Consider the following 17,592-nt stretch of genomic DNA (forward strand, 5'->3'; position numbering starts at 1 on the left):
GGGGGTAAGAAGAAGAAGGGGGAGTAAGAAGAAGAGGGGGGGTAAGAAGAAGAAGGGGGGTAAGAAGAAGAAGGGTAAGAAGAAGAAGGGGGGTAAGAAGAAGAATGGGGTAAGAAGAAGAAGGAAGGGGCAAGAAGAAGAAGAGGGGGTAAGAAGAAGAAGAGGGGGTAAGAAGAAGTAGGAGGGTTAAGAAGAAGAAGGGGGGTAAGAAGAAGGGGGAGTAATAAGAAGAAGGGGGTAAGAAGAACAAGGGGGGGAGTAAGAAGAACACAGGGAGGAGGGGGGTAAGAAGAACACAGGGGGGTGAGAACACATAGAGGGAGGAGTGAGAAGAACACAGGGAGGGTGGAGGGGGGATGAGAAGAGCACAGGGAGGGTGGGTGAGTGTGAGAAGAGACCGCTAGGGGAGGGTGGGGGAGAGGAGAGACCACTAAGGGGCAGGGGAGAGCTCTAAGGGACAGAAGGGACAGCTCTATAGGACAGGGGACAAGACAGGGAGCTCTTTAACACTACGCGCACACACACACACACAATGCATCCCTATACATACACAGAAACACACAATGCATCCCTATACATACACAGAAACACACAATGCATCCCTATACATACACAGAAACACACAATGCATCCATTACACACACACACAATGCAACCCTTACACACAAAGACAATGCATCATTTGCACACATACACAGAAACATACAATGCAAACCCTTACACACACATGCAAACACACACACTGTTTTTCTTACATACACACAGAAACACAATGCATCTCTTACACTCAATGCACACACATACAGACACACACCTTGCATCCCTTATGCATACAAACACAGATTCACACAATGCATCCCTCACACACAACCAGAAACACATAATACATCCCTTATACTCAAATACACACTGCTTCCACTACACACAAACACACTGCATCACCTGCACAAACTGGTATCCCTATACACTACATACCATAAGCACACATATTAGATAACACATAACACATCCCCTACACACTCCACTCCCTGTGAGCGAGCTCATGGGTGGGTGGAACATATAAGTGGACTTATGAGTCGGCCTTATGGGCATACTCACCGTCAGGCACTGGGGCCCAGACCTTGAGCTGTGTAAGAGGCCCCCAAAAAATGGAGCTGCTTCCAATTCTCCCAGAACGTTGAATTTTGTGACCACAGTTGCAAACAGCCTCCAGAGGTCCTGTTCTACACCAGACCAGTGGAGCCAAACTGCAGCCCATCATCATCCTCATCTAATTGTAAGTAGGCAATCTAGTATATTATTAGTGACACTAATCTATAATTTACCTCACATTAAAGGGACACTATAGCTTAATGAAGTGGTTCTGGTGTCTATAGCTGGTCCCTGCAGGCTTTTTAATGTAAACACACACTGTGTGCAGCACTGGCGTTAGTTCATATGGCAGATCATATGGGTGGGGCATTGTGATGTCACATGGGGGGGGGCGGTAAATTTATATTTTGTCTAGGGCTGTAAAAATCCTTGCACCGGCTCTGATCCTGGGCAGGTGCACCAGTCTACTGGTGACCCACGGGAGGGGAGTGCACTGATTGCACTGCACTCTCCTCCTGCCCAGACCCGTCTTGACCGAAGTGCAAGTGCCCTCTGCCCCTAATTTACAGTGGCTCACACTCACAACAAGCAGTGCCTGGAGCCCTTTGCAGAGACGGAAACAAAGAGGTTCTGCGGCAGCTGGCCGTCCTGCAAGCATTACATTAAACAGCTGTTCCCCATGCAGCCACAGGTGGCGTTGTGCTGGGAGACTGTGATTACTCTTCACTTCCTCCCAGCCTACAGAGCAGCGCATGGGGGAGAGAGGAGGAGGCATGATTTAATCTTGAATAAATCCTCTAAGCAAACCTTTATAAATTTGGGGGGATCAGCTCTGTTTCCACAGTTTATTGGTGTTTACTCTCATCTCTGTATTAATATTGAGGGATGTCTAAGTAGTAACATCAGTGTGTGTCAGCAGGGCCAGCCGTTGGGGTGGGTAAGCTGTGCGGTCACGCAGGGTGCCATGACAACAGAGGCGCCCGGCGGCCAACACAGCTCACAAGTTGGGTACACCAGCATATTTAATTTAAACGATTCGCTGGTGGTCCACTGGTGCGCACCAGCAGTAGGTGCAGTCAGATCATATCCTCTCCCTCGTGGTTCCGGCGCTCAGTTAGTGAGTCAGAGCACAGGCTCAGAGATTCTCAGCCTGTGCTCTGACAACATTGAAAGTCAGAGCCGTGAAGGAGCGGGTATGGCATAGAGCTACTGATTAGCATAACATCAATATCCGTTATAAAACCAGAAAAAGGTGGGCATGGATGGTGAACTGATTTGGTGGCGCAATGGGCCACTTGACTGGTTTTGCCCCCCAGGCCTAAGGCTGCCAGCCCTCCCCTGTTGACAGGTGCCATTGTAACAATATAATAAATGTCATTCACTTTATTTTGTTTTTTACCTGTCCTTGAATTTAATGTTGTAACTGATCAGAGTTCATACACACATACATTTGGGATTATGCATATGTATATAAAGGGAGCTTCACTTTAATATGTACAAAATAAAGATATTTAATCTTACCTTGAATGCATTCTCAAGAACATGCTGTAAAATGTATTCAGATCTCTTTTCCCAGTTATTGTCGATATGATGCTTCAACAGAAACAGAACATTCTTGATATCCTTTTTCAGTAGAAGAGGATCCCATTCCTTGTCTTCTAGAAACCTTGACATCTCTGGAAGCTCTTGCATGTTTAGACGGTCTTGTTCTTGATTGTCCCCAAGCTATAGAAGAGAATCAGTTTTATATGGTGTTGTAAAAAAGTGTCAGAAATAGTAATATAAGTCTGCATAGAACTGGCACACTCATCACAAATAACTCCATAAAAGTAACAATGTGATGTAAATAGACACTAATAAATTGATAACAGGCTAACTTATTTCTCCACACTATTTAAAGATATAAAAAAAGATTATTCCATACTAGTTCATCTCTCATAATGCTCTTACAGCCATAATGCAACAAATTCACAGCCATAATTCCAACTAAAAATATTTGCATCACCACACCCAATATATTACGTAAATATCAAACATGCAGCACAATGCACCTTGAAACAGATAATAATTGTTGGACATTTACCTACAAGTACTGTGAGGAATCTCCACTAAATGTAATGTATTACCTACTGGAAATATCTGCTCTGCTCCCTCCCGCGCCATTTGCTGATGCCGGGAGCCGGAATATGACGTCATATTCCGGCTCCCGGCACCAGTAGACAGCCCACGAGGGAGCAGAGCAGAGAGAACACAGCTTTCTCGCCGCGTCTGTGTGTCTCTGTGTGTGTGTGTTTCTGTAAGTGTGTGTGTCTGTAAGTGTGTGTGTCTGTGAGTGTGTGTGTCTGTGAGTGTATGTGTCTATGAGTGTACGTGTGTATATGTCTGAGTGTGTGTATGTGTGTGTGTCTCTACATGTGTCTGTATGTATGGGTCTCTGTGTGTATGTGTCTTCATGTATATCTGTTTGTCTGCATCTGGGACATGTGGGGTAGGACGTAGATGTATGGGGGGGAGGGGCCCAAGGCAATTTTCACACCGGGGCCCCGTGGTTTCTAGTTACGCCTCTGAGTCTAGGGGTAGGCATCCTTCGGCACAGATACTGTGAACTACATCTCCCATAATCAGGGTGACCAGACCAACCATGTTTTCTGGGACACATATCATATATACATATTGATGGGCAGCACATGAAAAGGGTAGCCTTGTAGTATGCAGAATTCAGAAGAAGGTGTATGAGATTAAGCAATTAGGCAATGAAGAAACCTGCAATCAAGCAATCATGGTGTAGGCAATAATGCATTATACACACTGCAGGGCAGCCCTTTTCATGCTTTTTTGAAAAATATAAGAACCTTATATTTGTCCCTGTAAACATGGTGGATCTAACCAAGCCATAATGCATCTGGGGAGATGGAGTGGTGATGGTTGCCTACCCCTGCTGTTGACCATAATTGCGTGCTTGTGTATTTGGCAGGTGTTTGCATTAGGAAGGTTTTTACATTAGGGATTATTTTGCTGTCCCCCGCCCCTTCCTGTTACTCATTAGTCCCAGGGCCAGTAAACTACTAGTGGTGGCCTCAGATACTTCTCTTGCCCAATTTTATAACCATCTTTAACATGAGAGTTTACTTTCTTTTTACTTTGGACTCCCTGCCAAGCCATTATTTTATGGGGGATGTTTAGTGATTTATGAACTGTTAGCTGCCTGTGGGTTCAGGCTGCACCCTGTGCAGTCTGCACAACGCATTCGTGAGTAAGTACTCCACTTTTTTTTCTTATATCCAACACCCATCTTAAAGCTGGCCTTTACTCACTCTTGACCTTTTATTTTTTTTGTGTCACCAATAATTACATGGAGCTGTTGTCTTCTCCCCTTTTAATGTTTTTCAATAAAGGTGTGTGATCTTATCCCCATTTTTTCACCACTCAGTGTCCCCTATTAGAAGTTATTATTATTATTATTATTATTATTGCCATTTATATAGCGCCAACAGATTCCGTAGCGCTTTACAATATTTTGAGAGGGGGGATGTAACAATAAATAAGACAATTACAAGAAAACTTACAGGAATAATAGGTTGAAGAGGACCCTGCTCAAATGAGCTTACAGTCTATAGGAGGTGGGGTATTAGAAACATTAGGATAGGAAATATCAAGTAGGAGTGAAGCAGAGCTGGAGGAGAGAGCAAAGCACTATCCCATAGGAGAGCAAGAGACAGGTATGTAAGGGAGAGATTACTCTGGGAGGCCATACGCTTTCCTGAAGAGATGGGTTTTAAGGCCCTTCTTAAATGATTGAAGACTAGGGGAGAGTCTGATGGCAGTAGGCAAGTTATTCCATAGGAGAGGAGCCGCCCGTGAGAGGTCCTGCAAGCGTGAGTTGGCCGTACGGGTGCGAGCAGCGGTCAGGAGGTGGTCGTGGGCAGAGCGGAGGGTACGAGGAGGGGCATACCTCTGGATCAGTGAAGAGATATAAGAGGGGCTGGAATTGTTCAGTGCTTTAAATGTATGGGTTAGCACTTTGAATTGACTCCTATAGGATACAGGGAGCCAATGTAAGGACTGGCAGAGGGGCGAGGTGTGAGAGGACCGACTGGATAGGAAAATCAGTCTAGCTGCAGCATTCATTACAGACTGTAGCGGGGCAGTACGGCTTTTGGGGAGACCAATCAGGAGAGGGTTACAGTAATCCATGCGGGAAATTACTAGAGCATGGACAAGCTCCTTGGTAGCATCTTGCGTAAGAAAGGGGCGGATGCGGGCTATGTTTTTGAGTTGGAACCTACAGGACTTGGCAACAAACTGGATGTGAGACTCAAAGGTGAGACCAGAGTCAAGTATGACGCCAAGACAGCGCGCTTGTAGGGATGGACTTATGTGGATATCACTGACTTGAAGGGAGAGTGAGAGAGGAGGATCAGTATTAGGAGGAGGAAAGACAAGGAGTTCAGTTTTAGAGAGGTTAAGTTTGAGAAAGCGTGACGACATCCAGTCAGAGATGGAAGAGAGGCAAGCAGTGACACGTTGCAGGACTACCGGGGAGAGGTCCGGTGAGGAGAGGTTACGTATAACCGTTTAAGGATTTATTTTCCAAACAAATGAACAAACTCAAATCAGTTTGTTTAGATTATAATGTTTATTTAGCGTTCATTCCAACATTCTATAAAATCGCTCCCATTGCCTTTACACTACTACTGTAAATTAAATATTTACATTCCTCTCGTCTGCATTGTATGCCTGTAGAAAAGATAAACACATCTCAGAATGTGTTCTAGCTGTCTGCGAATGGCATAGGGCCCAGACTTGTATGAAATCAGACCTTTTTTTTTTTTTAATCACTGGAATTAATCACTTTCTAAAACCATGAACCACTTTGAATAATGTATTTATTTTATGCTGGAATAGCTGGGAAGTTTGGAGAAAATGGAAAAATGGAAGCATTATCAGGCATTATCATGAGACTGCCATAGGTAGGGTAGCAATCTGGGTCCCTATTTTCACAGTCATAGAAAGGTACAGACACATACAGAAACACATAGAAAAACAAAAATATATATGATAACACAAAAATATGTACACATGTATAGAAATCATAGAAACACTGAGAAAAGCAAACATGTATAGAATAAGCTTCAAACAGGCCTTTCTCCAAGACTGACCCAGATTCCAGTTTCACCAAAATTAGTAATAAAAGTAAAATGGGAAGATGGTCCAGCCCTTCTTCGTGCAGTGTTCCTTAACTGGTGCCCCAAAACAGGTAACATTCTGATATATAATAATGTGTATAGAAACACAGAAAAACACAGACATGTATAGAAACAAAGAAAACCAAAGATATAAAACACATAAAAATGCAGACACATAGACAAACAAAGAAAACACAAACACATACAGAAACACAGAAAAAGGCACACATAGAAAAACACACACACATGTAGAAGAAACACATACACACACACTGATAAGAACATCATAAACCCAACCCCCTTATTTCCTGTACAGAGCTTTGTGAGAGGACAGGGAAGGGAGCACAGGGAAGGAATTCCAGATTTACTTAGGAGCTTGCTGAGGATTCACATCTGAGGGAATGGGCGGCATGCATTACACTGATTTAGTATGTAGGCAGTGAAGGGGCCTTTCACTAACAGACAATCACATCTTGTTTTTATTCCAGTGTGATTAGTGCTGCTGGTTACACCCAATGAACTGCAGCTAATTCTGGGTGGAACCCTGATACCGAGTGTATGTGTAGTGTTAAATTATGCCCAGGGAGCTGCACAATGTCACAGATACAATGCATGACTTCCACAAATTTGAAAGGCCCCTACATTCATCAACGAACCCTAGATATGCCTAATGGATAATCTGGCTCCAGAGTTAGAAGGTTAGAAGAATTACAGAACTGACAATTGAATTTACATGTTAACCAAAATAACTTGAAAATTTGCCCAGGCTTGGTTATTTTGGCTTAAAATATGTAATTGCCATGTCAATTCTTGGGACTTTGGTAAATATTTTGTGGTTTGTGGGTGCGTAATGCTACTGGCCATATCATCTTTGAGATGTGTCCTTTTGCACATGTTAAATAACAACTTATAGCTACATCAATATAACATTGGATTTATGCTAAAAAGGCCATACTAATTCATCCAAAAATGTAAAAACATTTGGGATAGCCTAATTTCATCCATATGGTGGTTTGGCTCTGCAGATCTTCGTTAACAAAAACAGATTCGGGTGAAACGAATCAGATGAACCAAAAGGGCATGACACTGGCCAAACAATGTACTGCAAAATATATGTATAATATATATATATATATATATATATATATATATATAAACATTCTGAATATATTTTGCAGTTTCTGATAGGCGCATTTTTTGGTCATTTGGTTCACAGATCACGTCACAAAAAGTAATCAATAGAGGGGAAAATAGGAGAAGCAGTAAAAAAAATTCTCTATTTATGAAATATATACTATATAAATATAGATTTTTTTTTTCCACTGCTCCTCCTTTTTCTCTCTCTCTTGGTCACTCAACTTATTTGTGAATAAAATCAACCTTTGGTGGCTTTCTCCTAGCCATCAACAGGGCCGGCCTTAGGGGTGTGCGAGCTGTGCGGCCGAACAGGGCGCTATGGAGCAGGGGGTGCCCTGCGGCCGACACAGTTTACACATTGCCGGCTACACGGGTGGAGGATTTCATTATTCTTCACCCGGGATGAAAAAACAAACCCAAAACATTGCGACGGGGGCAGGGCTAAATGGCATTGGGGGCAGGGCTAAATGACATTGGGGGCGGGGCTAGAAGTGCCAGGTAATCGCTGCATGGGAAGCAGCACTACTTCCACCTCCATAATGAATAGAGGTAACTATGTGTGATTCTGCCTGTGTGTGTGTGTGACTTCCTGTTTGCGTCTGACTGCCTGTGTGTGTGTGTGTGACTGTCTTCCTCTGTGTTTGTGTGTGTGAGTGACTGTCTGCCTCTGTGTGTGTGACTGCCTCTGTGTGTGTGTGTGGCTGTCTGCCTGTGTGCGTGTGTGTGGCTGTCTGCCTCTGTTTGTGTGGCTGTCTGCCTCTGTGTGTGTATGGCTGTCTGCATGTAACGCTGTGTGTGTGATACTGTATTTGTGGCTGTATATATGTGACTGTCCATCTGTACCTGTGTGTGTTTGAATTTGTCTGTCTGTAACTGTGTGAGTGACTATCTGCCTGTAACTTTGTATGTGTATGTAATGAATATTTATTTTTAAATCATTATTAATTTAATAAATCTCCTATACAATCACTACACTTCTATACACACACTATACATGGATGACAGGGGAAAGGGGGGCGCTGCAAAGATGTTTCGCACAGGGCGCCTAAAGGCCTAAGACCGGCCCTGACCATAAATTATATTTTGTCCCATTGAGAATCTCTTTTTTCAGCGCCACAAGTGGAATTCCAAATCATGAATCAAAATTCATAGGAATTGGTTTGGTTTATGATTCGGCTACATTTTGGCTCAGATATCAGGAATTCGTATGATCAACTGATCAGCTCGTAAAAAAATCTCCAAATCTACTAAAAGGCATTCACACAAATAAGACAAAAAGTGGCTGTCTAGGTGTTATGTCTTATAGGTTTGGGAACAATTTGGTTGTTTAATAAATAGTTCACTTACCGGACCGAGCTGATGTATCTCATCCAATATGTCCTGCAGAAGCTTCTTTAAGATTGACTCAGTTGACTTAAAATAAAATCGTAATTTAGGTTAGAAGATGGAAGTGTGAGGTTTGGCAATTAATGCTAATTTAAATACATTTCTGTGTTACAGTGTTTGTTGGTTACAGTTGGCTTTGTGCTGCAAAGTCTGTTGTAGCTTGGGATCTAGGCAAGATCCCAAGGTTATGTCCAGCTGGGTAGCACCATCTGCCGATGCTGTAATCACTCACTTAAAGAGACACTCCAGGCACCCAGACCACTTCTGCCTATTGGAGTGGTCTGGGTGCAAACTCCCACTACCTTTAACCCTGCAAGTGTAATTATTGCAGTTTTTTTTATAAACTGCAATAATTACCTTGCAGGGTTAACTCCACCTCTAGTGGCAGTCTAGAGGGAACTTCCTCCTTCATAGCACAGAAAACCTGTTCTAGAGTGTCGCTGGACATTCTCACGCTGTGTGAGGACCTCCAGCGTCGCTCATTTCCCCATAGGAAAGCATTGAAATTAATTTTCAATGCTTTCCTATGGGGAGCGCTAATGAGCATGCGCGGCACTGCCGCGCATGCGCATTAGGTCTCCTCGGCCGGTGGGCGCGATCAGTCTCGCCCACTGGCCGACGGAGTCAGGAGGAGGAAGCAGCGACGTGGGACATCGTTGCTGCCTCAGGTAAGTCACTGAAGGGGTTTTCACCTCTTCAGCAAATGGGGAGTGGGAGGGAAAGGGAACCTGCAGTGCCAGGAAAATGGATTGTTTTCCTGGCACTGGAGATTCCCTTTAATTGCTCAGTATGACAGACAACTTGGAAATGGAATTCTCACCTGACCTCATATGAAGCCTTCACAGCAGCAGATCTACTAATGCAAATAGTGATAGTCTGACAATTTTTAGCAATGGGCTAAAATGTTAACAGGTACAATACAACAAAAACCATTGCGATGCATTTATAAACAGAGAAAGTAATTGAGATGAATTCCAATTTGTTTTAATGGCTTACCTCAGTTTTCTTTCTCATTGTCTTTGTAACAGCGTCATAATTCAGCATGTCAGTTGGATCTACAAAATCTTCTTCATATACATGGCTATTTGAAATCCATAAACAGGATGACAGAAGTAATGTAACACACACCACTTGGATCTGAATGTGGAAATACATTTATTGTGAATATCACATACACATTAAAACATCATCTGAGGACAAATAAGTAGATGCCCAAAGGAATGGAATGCCACGAAAGATAGGAATAGTGGGCGGAAGAGGCAGATAAACTGGATGATAGGTGTAGGAAACAAAACAAATATTTGATTGGGCCTTCTCCCTGTAGAGGTAAAGTTGCCTAAAGTACCTTTGAACTGTCCAGATTTCCCAGAAAGCCACCAAAGCCATAGCGTACGGGTGGCAGGCAGAAGCGGTGCACCACTCACAATCACATTCAGCCAGCTCTCACACATCACATTCAACCAGCTACACATGTGACCCGCAAACATTACACTCAGCCAACCCCACATACACTAGACTAGGCCCTAGTATCTCAACCAGTGGTATGTGTACTGTGTACCAGGGAATACATGCACTAAAGGCAGGGGGAATGCCAAGAAGTGGCTGGCAGGGGGAGAATGAAGGCAGAAGCGGGAAGAGTGCTATACTTCTCATGATCTTCCAGAACTGCTCCGCTGTGCGTTCTGCAGTGATGCTGGGAGCCAGGTTATGATGTCCCTCTGACTTAAACCCCTTAAGGACCAAACTTCTGGAATAAAAGGGAATCATGACATGTCACACACGTCATGTGTCCTTAAGGGGTTAAATGGTGCTGGAAGAGCATGAAGATTGCAGTAGCCACATTGGACACCAGGGACAAGATCCATTCCAGCTCTGCCAAAGGTAGGGAGTCTGGGTGGCCTTAAATACAAATAATAAAAAAATAATAATAATTTGTGAGTGTGTGTGAAAGAATGTGTTTGTATTAGTCAGTAAATATGTGTGTCTCTCAGTGTGTGTCAAATCAATGAGAGTTTGTGTCAGTGAATGTGTGTCTCAGTAAGCGTGCCTGTCAGTGAATATGCGTGTCAGTAAGTGTGTATGTGTATGTCAAATCAGTGAGTGTGTGTCAGTGTCCTCTGTGTGTACATCTTTGTGTGTTAGTTTTCTTTGTGTAAATGTGTGTGTGTCAGTCTTCTCTGTGTGTTAATGTCTGTGTCAGTGTTCTCTGTGTATCTATGTGCCTGTGTTCTCTGTGTAAATGTGCATGTCAGTGTGTCAGTGTCCTCTGGGTGTAGATGTGTGTGTGGGTCGGTGTGTTTGTGTCCGCAGTGTGTAAATGTGTGTGTGCCAGTGTTCTCTGTGTGTCGGTGTCTACACGTTTCATTTGGAATTTAAATCAATAGAAACGACTTTCTCAAGGCAGGGGTACTTCTTTGTAAAAGGTTGAGAAATGCTGCTCTAGGCAAACCTACAACACCTCACACATACCCCATTCTCAGTCATAGGAACTTTGTGATAGATTCATACAATTTGCACATAACTGTGAGTTTTATTGCTGTGTAGCTCTGTGACTCACTTAAAGGAACACTATAGTGTCAAGAATATAAATATGTATTCCTGGCACCATATCTACAAAAACACAGTTTAGAATACAGGCCCCCATTGGCTCTCTTTTAAAAGGTGCTTTACTCACTTTTTTCCCATGCTGTGTCGGCTGCATTGCGGCTGACCTCACCAGTGCTCCGTCTCCTTGGCTGATGGCCAATGCTTTCCCATAGGAAAAGGATATTGCTGTGCCAAACAGCACCCCCTCACAGAGATATATTGAATCAATGCATCTCTTTGGGAAGAGTTCAGCGTCTCCATGCAGAGCGTGGAGATCCTGAACATCAGTGCTGATCCAGGGATCTCTAGTGGCCAGCTGAGTGACTGTCACTAGAGGTCACTAGAGGTGTTACGAGGCAATAATGTAAACACTGTCTTTTTCAGTAGGCTTATGTAAAATGTCTGCAGGGACCTTCTATACACACCGGAAGCACTGCATTAAGCTGTAGTTGCTCTGGTTGCTATAGTGTCCCTTTAAACACTGTACACAACTGTGAGTAATGCCCTGAATATGAAAATGAGTTTGGGTTAAAAAAAAATCATGACTATCTCCGTTTACACCTGGTCATTAGTGCAAAAAACATTATTTTGCACCTTTTTTAAAAAAAAATTCTTTATTTGTAAGTTTTTACATGAAGTCAGGTGAGTGGGGTGAAAGGGTACAGAAGAAAAAAATTGGGAGGTGGGTAGGGGTGGGTCAGTACAATGCATTTTAATAAGGTTTAGTTGGTACACTTTCGCATTTGATGTAGCTTTCACTTATGTCGGTATTGTAACCTTGTGAAGCATTTACATTAGTTTTCTACTATACTCTTGTTCCTAGTTGGTGTGCTTCGTCAATCCTCGAGTCCTTGTATGTCTTTTCTGTCTGTGTCCTGCTTTATGACTGTCCGGGGCAGGGCTTGGGGCATGGTATCACGACTCGCGGGCCACCCCGCGCGCAGTCCCCTCGTTGGAGCCTCTGGTGTGAGAGTGTTTGGGTTAGGCATGTTCGTGTTTGAAGGTGTGTGTGTTATTGTCTCGGGCGGTCCGTAGCGGGGGAGTACGGCTTATTCCCAGTGATGTTACCACGGGATGGTCGTATCTCCCTCCAGCCATGGGTCCCATATTTTATGGAACTGTTTGGGTGAGTCGTGTAGTTGTGCCGGGAGCTTGTCCACTTGCATGCTATCTATTATTTTCCTTGTGATTATTTCTTGTGTTGGTATGCGGTTTGTTATAGCTATAGCTCTTCGTGTTGCTAGGGCTATTCGGGCAGTGAGCTTATATTCTGCTCTGGTGTATTGTTCTGTTGGTTTAGAGAGCAGTAGCACCCAGGGGTCCATGGGACAGGGTTTGTTTATAAGTTTGGTGATCAGTTGTGTGGCGTCTTGCCAGAGTGGTTGGAGTTTCGGATACGTCCACCAGCAGTGGAGGAATGTCCCCGTCTCTCCGCATTGTTTCCAGCAGGTGTTGAATGGTATTTGATGCATAATGGTCAGGCGTTGGGGGTGAGATACCAGCAAAATAGCATTTTGTAGGCCTGCTCTGTGTGTGTGACGCAGATTGATATGGAGGCCGTTGCCTCCCAGATGTCCGACCAATCGGTCGGCTCTTCTGGGGAACCAAGGTCTGTTTCCCATGCCGCTATATATGGGAGAGATAGTTGTGTATGGTGGGTGGCTATGGTTGCATATAAGTCAGAGATTTGTCCTTGTCTGTTGGGCTGTATCGCGCAGTCTCTCTCAAAAGCGGTTGGGCTGGGCCATGCCGGCTTGTTTTATGATTGGGGTCGTTGCGAAACTACGCAGTTGTATGTATCGGAAGTGATCGAAGGTTGTGAGACAGGATGTGTAATGCTTACATGTATTTAAATGGAAAACAACTGCAGATCTCTTAGGACTTGGATTGATGACTAGGACACTAGAGGATATTACAGGTACTGTATCTTTAATTACGTAAAACACAGGTACTGTATCTTTAATTACTTAGCTGTTTGTTTAAACTGAGTATGCAGCTCTTGGGATGTATGCAGTATAGCACATAGGAGTTTGCAAGTTCAAGGAAACGGAGCAAAGTAAGAGATGAAGTTGCAGCAGGAATGATTAGTTTGGAGTCCGAGGTAAGCAGGCTTGAGAGCAGGCTGTAGCAGAAACGATTAGCAGGCTTGGGAGCAGATAATCTCCTATTACGGATTCAGAATATGACTTAGCTTTCGATGGTGAAGGATCAGGTTTCCCTAAGTTCTCCTCCGCGGAGGGAAGTTGTTAAACTGGATGAGGAAGGTCCAGTTACTAGCCGTGGTCGAGGAGAGGAGAAGGAGGGTCGATAGTTTTCCAGTCCGGGTTCGGTGCACAACAAAGAGGTTTAGAGGAATCTTGCTAGGCGGGTTGATTTCGCGGTAACGCTTTTCAATAATCCAGCGTCTTGAATCTGGCGCGGTCTCATTATGTAGCGTGGGGAGACCGCGTCAGAGAAGGGGGTGTGGCTAAGCTCCGTAAACCCGGAAGAGACTATTTAATACCGGTAGTTAAGACATGACAGGATGAATCTTTGATATCTGTGAATTGTATGATGTCGTTGTTTTGGTATAGATGCCCCAGTCGGGAGATGTCTCTGTGTTCGAATTGGGCAAAGTGTTTGGGAGTGAGTCCCGGTGGGAAGAGCTTGTTCCTCCAGATGGGGGTCATGGGGGAAAGGAAGGATGACAATTCAAATTTGTCCCTCATTTTGTCCCATAGATCGAGCACGTGGGTGATTGCGGGTGCAGTTGGGGGAGGGGTAGGGGCATGTGTGGTTTGGGTATCCACATGTAAAGGGATGGATGATCCCAGCCGAAGATTATGTGTTCTAGGTCTACCCATCTTTTTTTCCCTGGTTGGACGTGCCACTGTTGCATTTGCGCTAAGTGCGCTGCTGAGTGGTAGTGTGTAAAGTGCGGGAGACCTAGTCCCCAGTGTTTCTTGGATACATATAGTGTATTCCGGCGCACTCTAGGTTTGCGTCCATTCCAAATGAATGTGTCTATAGCCGACTGTAGTTCCTTGAAATCTTGTTTATGGATTGGTATGGGGAGGGTTTGGTAGAGGTATAGGAATCTGGGAAGGAGGTTCATTTTGATAGTGGCGATACGTCCCAGCCAGGACACCCCTAGGGGTGCACCTTTTTTTTAAGTTAGTATTTCTTTTAACCCCTTAAGGACACATGACATGTGTGACATGTCATGATTCCCTTTTATTCCAGAAGTTTGGTCCTTAAGGGGTTAAAGTAAAGTTTAGATGGTATTTTTCTCTATGTGCACCCCCCCCCCCCCCCCATATTACCTGCTGTACACATACCTGTATTAAGGGCTAAACAAGTAAATCACCTGTTAGCAAGGAATACTCCATATTAACAATTCTCACAGCAACAATTGAACTTTAATAAGCTATATTTATACTTCTCATTCATACATTAATTGCTGCACGTTTCATAGTCTGCTTATAGAACATGTACCCTGCAGCTAGCACCACCCTTACAGGCATACTGCATGTAACACACATTCCCAATTAAAAAGGCATAACAAGCTAACATAATATTCATTCAGGAGCTACAAATTAACTGTTGCTGGCCGTGGGCAGAGCAAGTAGGGTAGTCCCTGCAGTATATACTAAACTCTTTCATACATAGAACGTTCTGCAACATATCTCCCAGCAGCTCAATAATTACACAGCTTTTATGGAAACATACCTGCATTTAAATTGTTCACGAAGTTACCTGGAAGCTTTAATAAACCTCTCCGGCTCATTTCCTAGAGCTATAACAGAAAGTGAAACTTTTCTTCAAGAGAATACCTACACCCAATTTCCTCTGCAGCAAAGTGTCTGTGCTTATCTTTGTCTAGCAAGCAAAGACTTCCCCAAGTGGCAGAATTGTGTCATAGCAATGACAGATTAAAACAAAATCTCTGACCAGTTTTTGCTAGTTTTTTTTAATGATTTAAAGGGAATGTTTAGGTTACAAAGTGAAAATGGATTTTAACAATGCAGTTAAAAGTGCGCATTTATTAGTTTTTTTTCAAGATTCCATTCCTAACGATTAAAAAAGAAAGAAAAAATATATTTTCTTGGCTGCAGAGTTCGCTTTTGCTGATTTGTTTCTTTTTAACCAGCGCAAACATTAGCAATGACCAATCACATGCTACCCGTAGAAATGTGTTGTGGACACATTGATAGAGCTGTAACATACTGAAACTGTTCGGTATATGTGAAGTATTTAAAGGGACACTATAGTCACCTGAACAACTACAGCTTAATGTAGTTGTTCAGGTATTATCTATAGCTCCCTGCAGGCAATCTAATGTAAACACTGTATTTTCAGAGAAAATACAGTGTTTACATTGATTGATAGGAATACCTCCAGTGGCCGTCACTTAGACGGCCACTAGAGGGACTTCCTATCACGCAGGGCCCTAAAAAGGCCCTGTACACGTCAGACGTATTAAAATACGTCTGACGTGTTCAGGAGAGAGAAGGCACTGTGTGCGCGCCTTCTCTCTCCAGCCTGTCAGCGGAGGAGGGGGGCGGGCAAAGACCGCGAGCTGAGCTGTCACTCAGCTCAGCTCGCGGCCGCGCACACCGCGTGCATGCGCGGTAGTGCGCTCAGCACTTCAGAGGTCGGCATGAATGCCGCCCTCTGAAGTATGTGCGCATGTGCGGCAAAGCCGCGCATGCGCACAAGGGAGCAATGACGCTTCCAAATGGAAGCGTCTGATTGCTCCATGCTCGCGCCCGCCTATTTCGTCATTTTGACGAAATAGGGGGCGTGGCTTCACGAGGCTCCCGGCGCTGGAACGAGGTGAGTAAAATCTCCTCCCTGGAGAGTCCCTTTAATGTCAGTGTAAATGCAGGAGTGTTTTGTTGGTAGAGCGCCATCGTGAGGACTTCCTCTCACTCTCCCTCTCCAGAGGCACTGCAGCTGTTGCAATGTAGAATCTTATTTGCGCATCATGTAATTGGTTGTGACTTGACAGGTGTATAGTCGCCATTTGGGCAGTCGGAATCCAGGACAAACCACCCCCATATCCTAACCCAATAACACACAGACACTAAGTAATATGGGGAAATTTGTCCACAGCTTTATTAACCAATAATTAATAATAATAATAATAATAATAATAATAACAAAATAAATTAACAGATAAACATGGGTCATTGCCCCCCATACTCCGCCCCCTCGCATCCTGTTCCTTCGGCTACCATACAAAAGGCAATGACCCCCATATAATAACACATATACATATTTATAACATACACCAACATTCCAAAGTGCCAACCATCCATTAACCACGGCAGGGGTATACCCGGATACCCCTGCCCCACCAGGTTCTGAGCCACCTCCAGGACTCGAAACCTCTCAACCACCGATGACCACAATCTGTTTATTCCACCTCACGTTCATCCAGGGGAGCCTATTTCCTCTCCTTCAGCTCCCCGTCCCGCCGCTGTGAAAGAAACGGGTTAAATAAACACATAACAAACAAAGGGAGGGTGGGTGGGACAAACTCAGCCAGGTAGAAAGTTAGAATGACTCACCTAAAATGGCTGCTCATTTAAATAGCCAATCCTACTTACCCATAATTCCAACCCTTGCTTACTTCCTCCTAAGCCCGCCTCCTAACCCCTGTCAAGGCCTTTTTCCGCTTAGCTGCGCTCTAGCTACATGGGGCTACAATATTGAAGAAAAGAGACATAGTGTAAACTCCCAGGCATAGTGTAATAGGGCGAAGGTAAAGTGTAGAAGGAGGCTGCAGGGGCCCCTCACAGAGACCTTTCCTGCAACTTTTATAAAGTGGTCTCTGTAAGGAAACCACGTTTAACCAAATCGAGTTCGGTAGTTTCCTCCCGGACGGTCAGAGCCTAAGGTAGCGAGAATCCGGTTCGGTAGTTACAGGGACGAAGTCCATACGGAATATAACAGCTGCATAAGATAATTCCCTCGTTACAGCATACGAATTCCAAATAACAGTCAGAGTCCAGGTTCAGGATACAAGCAGAACTAACGTTTATTCACACACATGGCTTTTTATGCAGGTCCCCATGCAAGGGGACATCCCACAGGGAGGAGTAACAATTATCCAATCCCGAACAGTAAAAATATAAAACACACCCAATACAAACAGGCAGTTCCCTCCCCTAGTCCTGGAGATAATCAGGTCTGATATAGTAACAACCTAATTATCTCCAGG

General features: G+C 44.0%; 1 protein-coding gene across 1 annotated transcript in view; it reads right to left on the reverse strand.

Moving 5' to 3' along the window:
* The window catches only part of LOC134567951 (uncharacterized), a 52,416-nt gene extending 37,227 nt beyond the window's left edge, over window positions 1–15,189 (reverse strand). The window contains exons 1-4 of the mRNA XM_063426124.1: window positions 15,096–15,189; window positions 9,798–9,938; window positions 8,763–8,828; window positions 2,614–2,817 (exon numbers count right to left, since the gene is read on the reverse strand). Of these exons, the coding sequence (XP_063282194.1) occupies window positions 2,614–2,817; window positions 8,763–8,828; window positions 9,798–9,938; window positions 15,096–15,101 (417 nt within the window). The 5' untranslated portion in view covers window positions 15,102–15,189. The remainder of the gene's footprint in view (window positions 1–2,613; window positions 2,818–8,762; window positions 8,829–9,797; window positions 9,939–15,095) is intronic.
* Window positions 15,190–17,592: the final 2,403 nt, after the last annotated feature.

Source organism: Pelobates fuscus, chromosome 7 (assembly GCF_036172605.1).
Source record: "Pelobates fuscus isolate aPelFus1 chromosome 7, aPelFus1.pri, whole genome shotgun sequence".
NCBI classification, from domain to species: domain Eukaryota; kingdom Metazoa; phylum Chordata; class Amphibia; order Anura; family Pelobatidae; genus Pelobates; species Pelobates fuscus.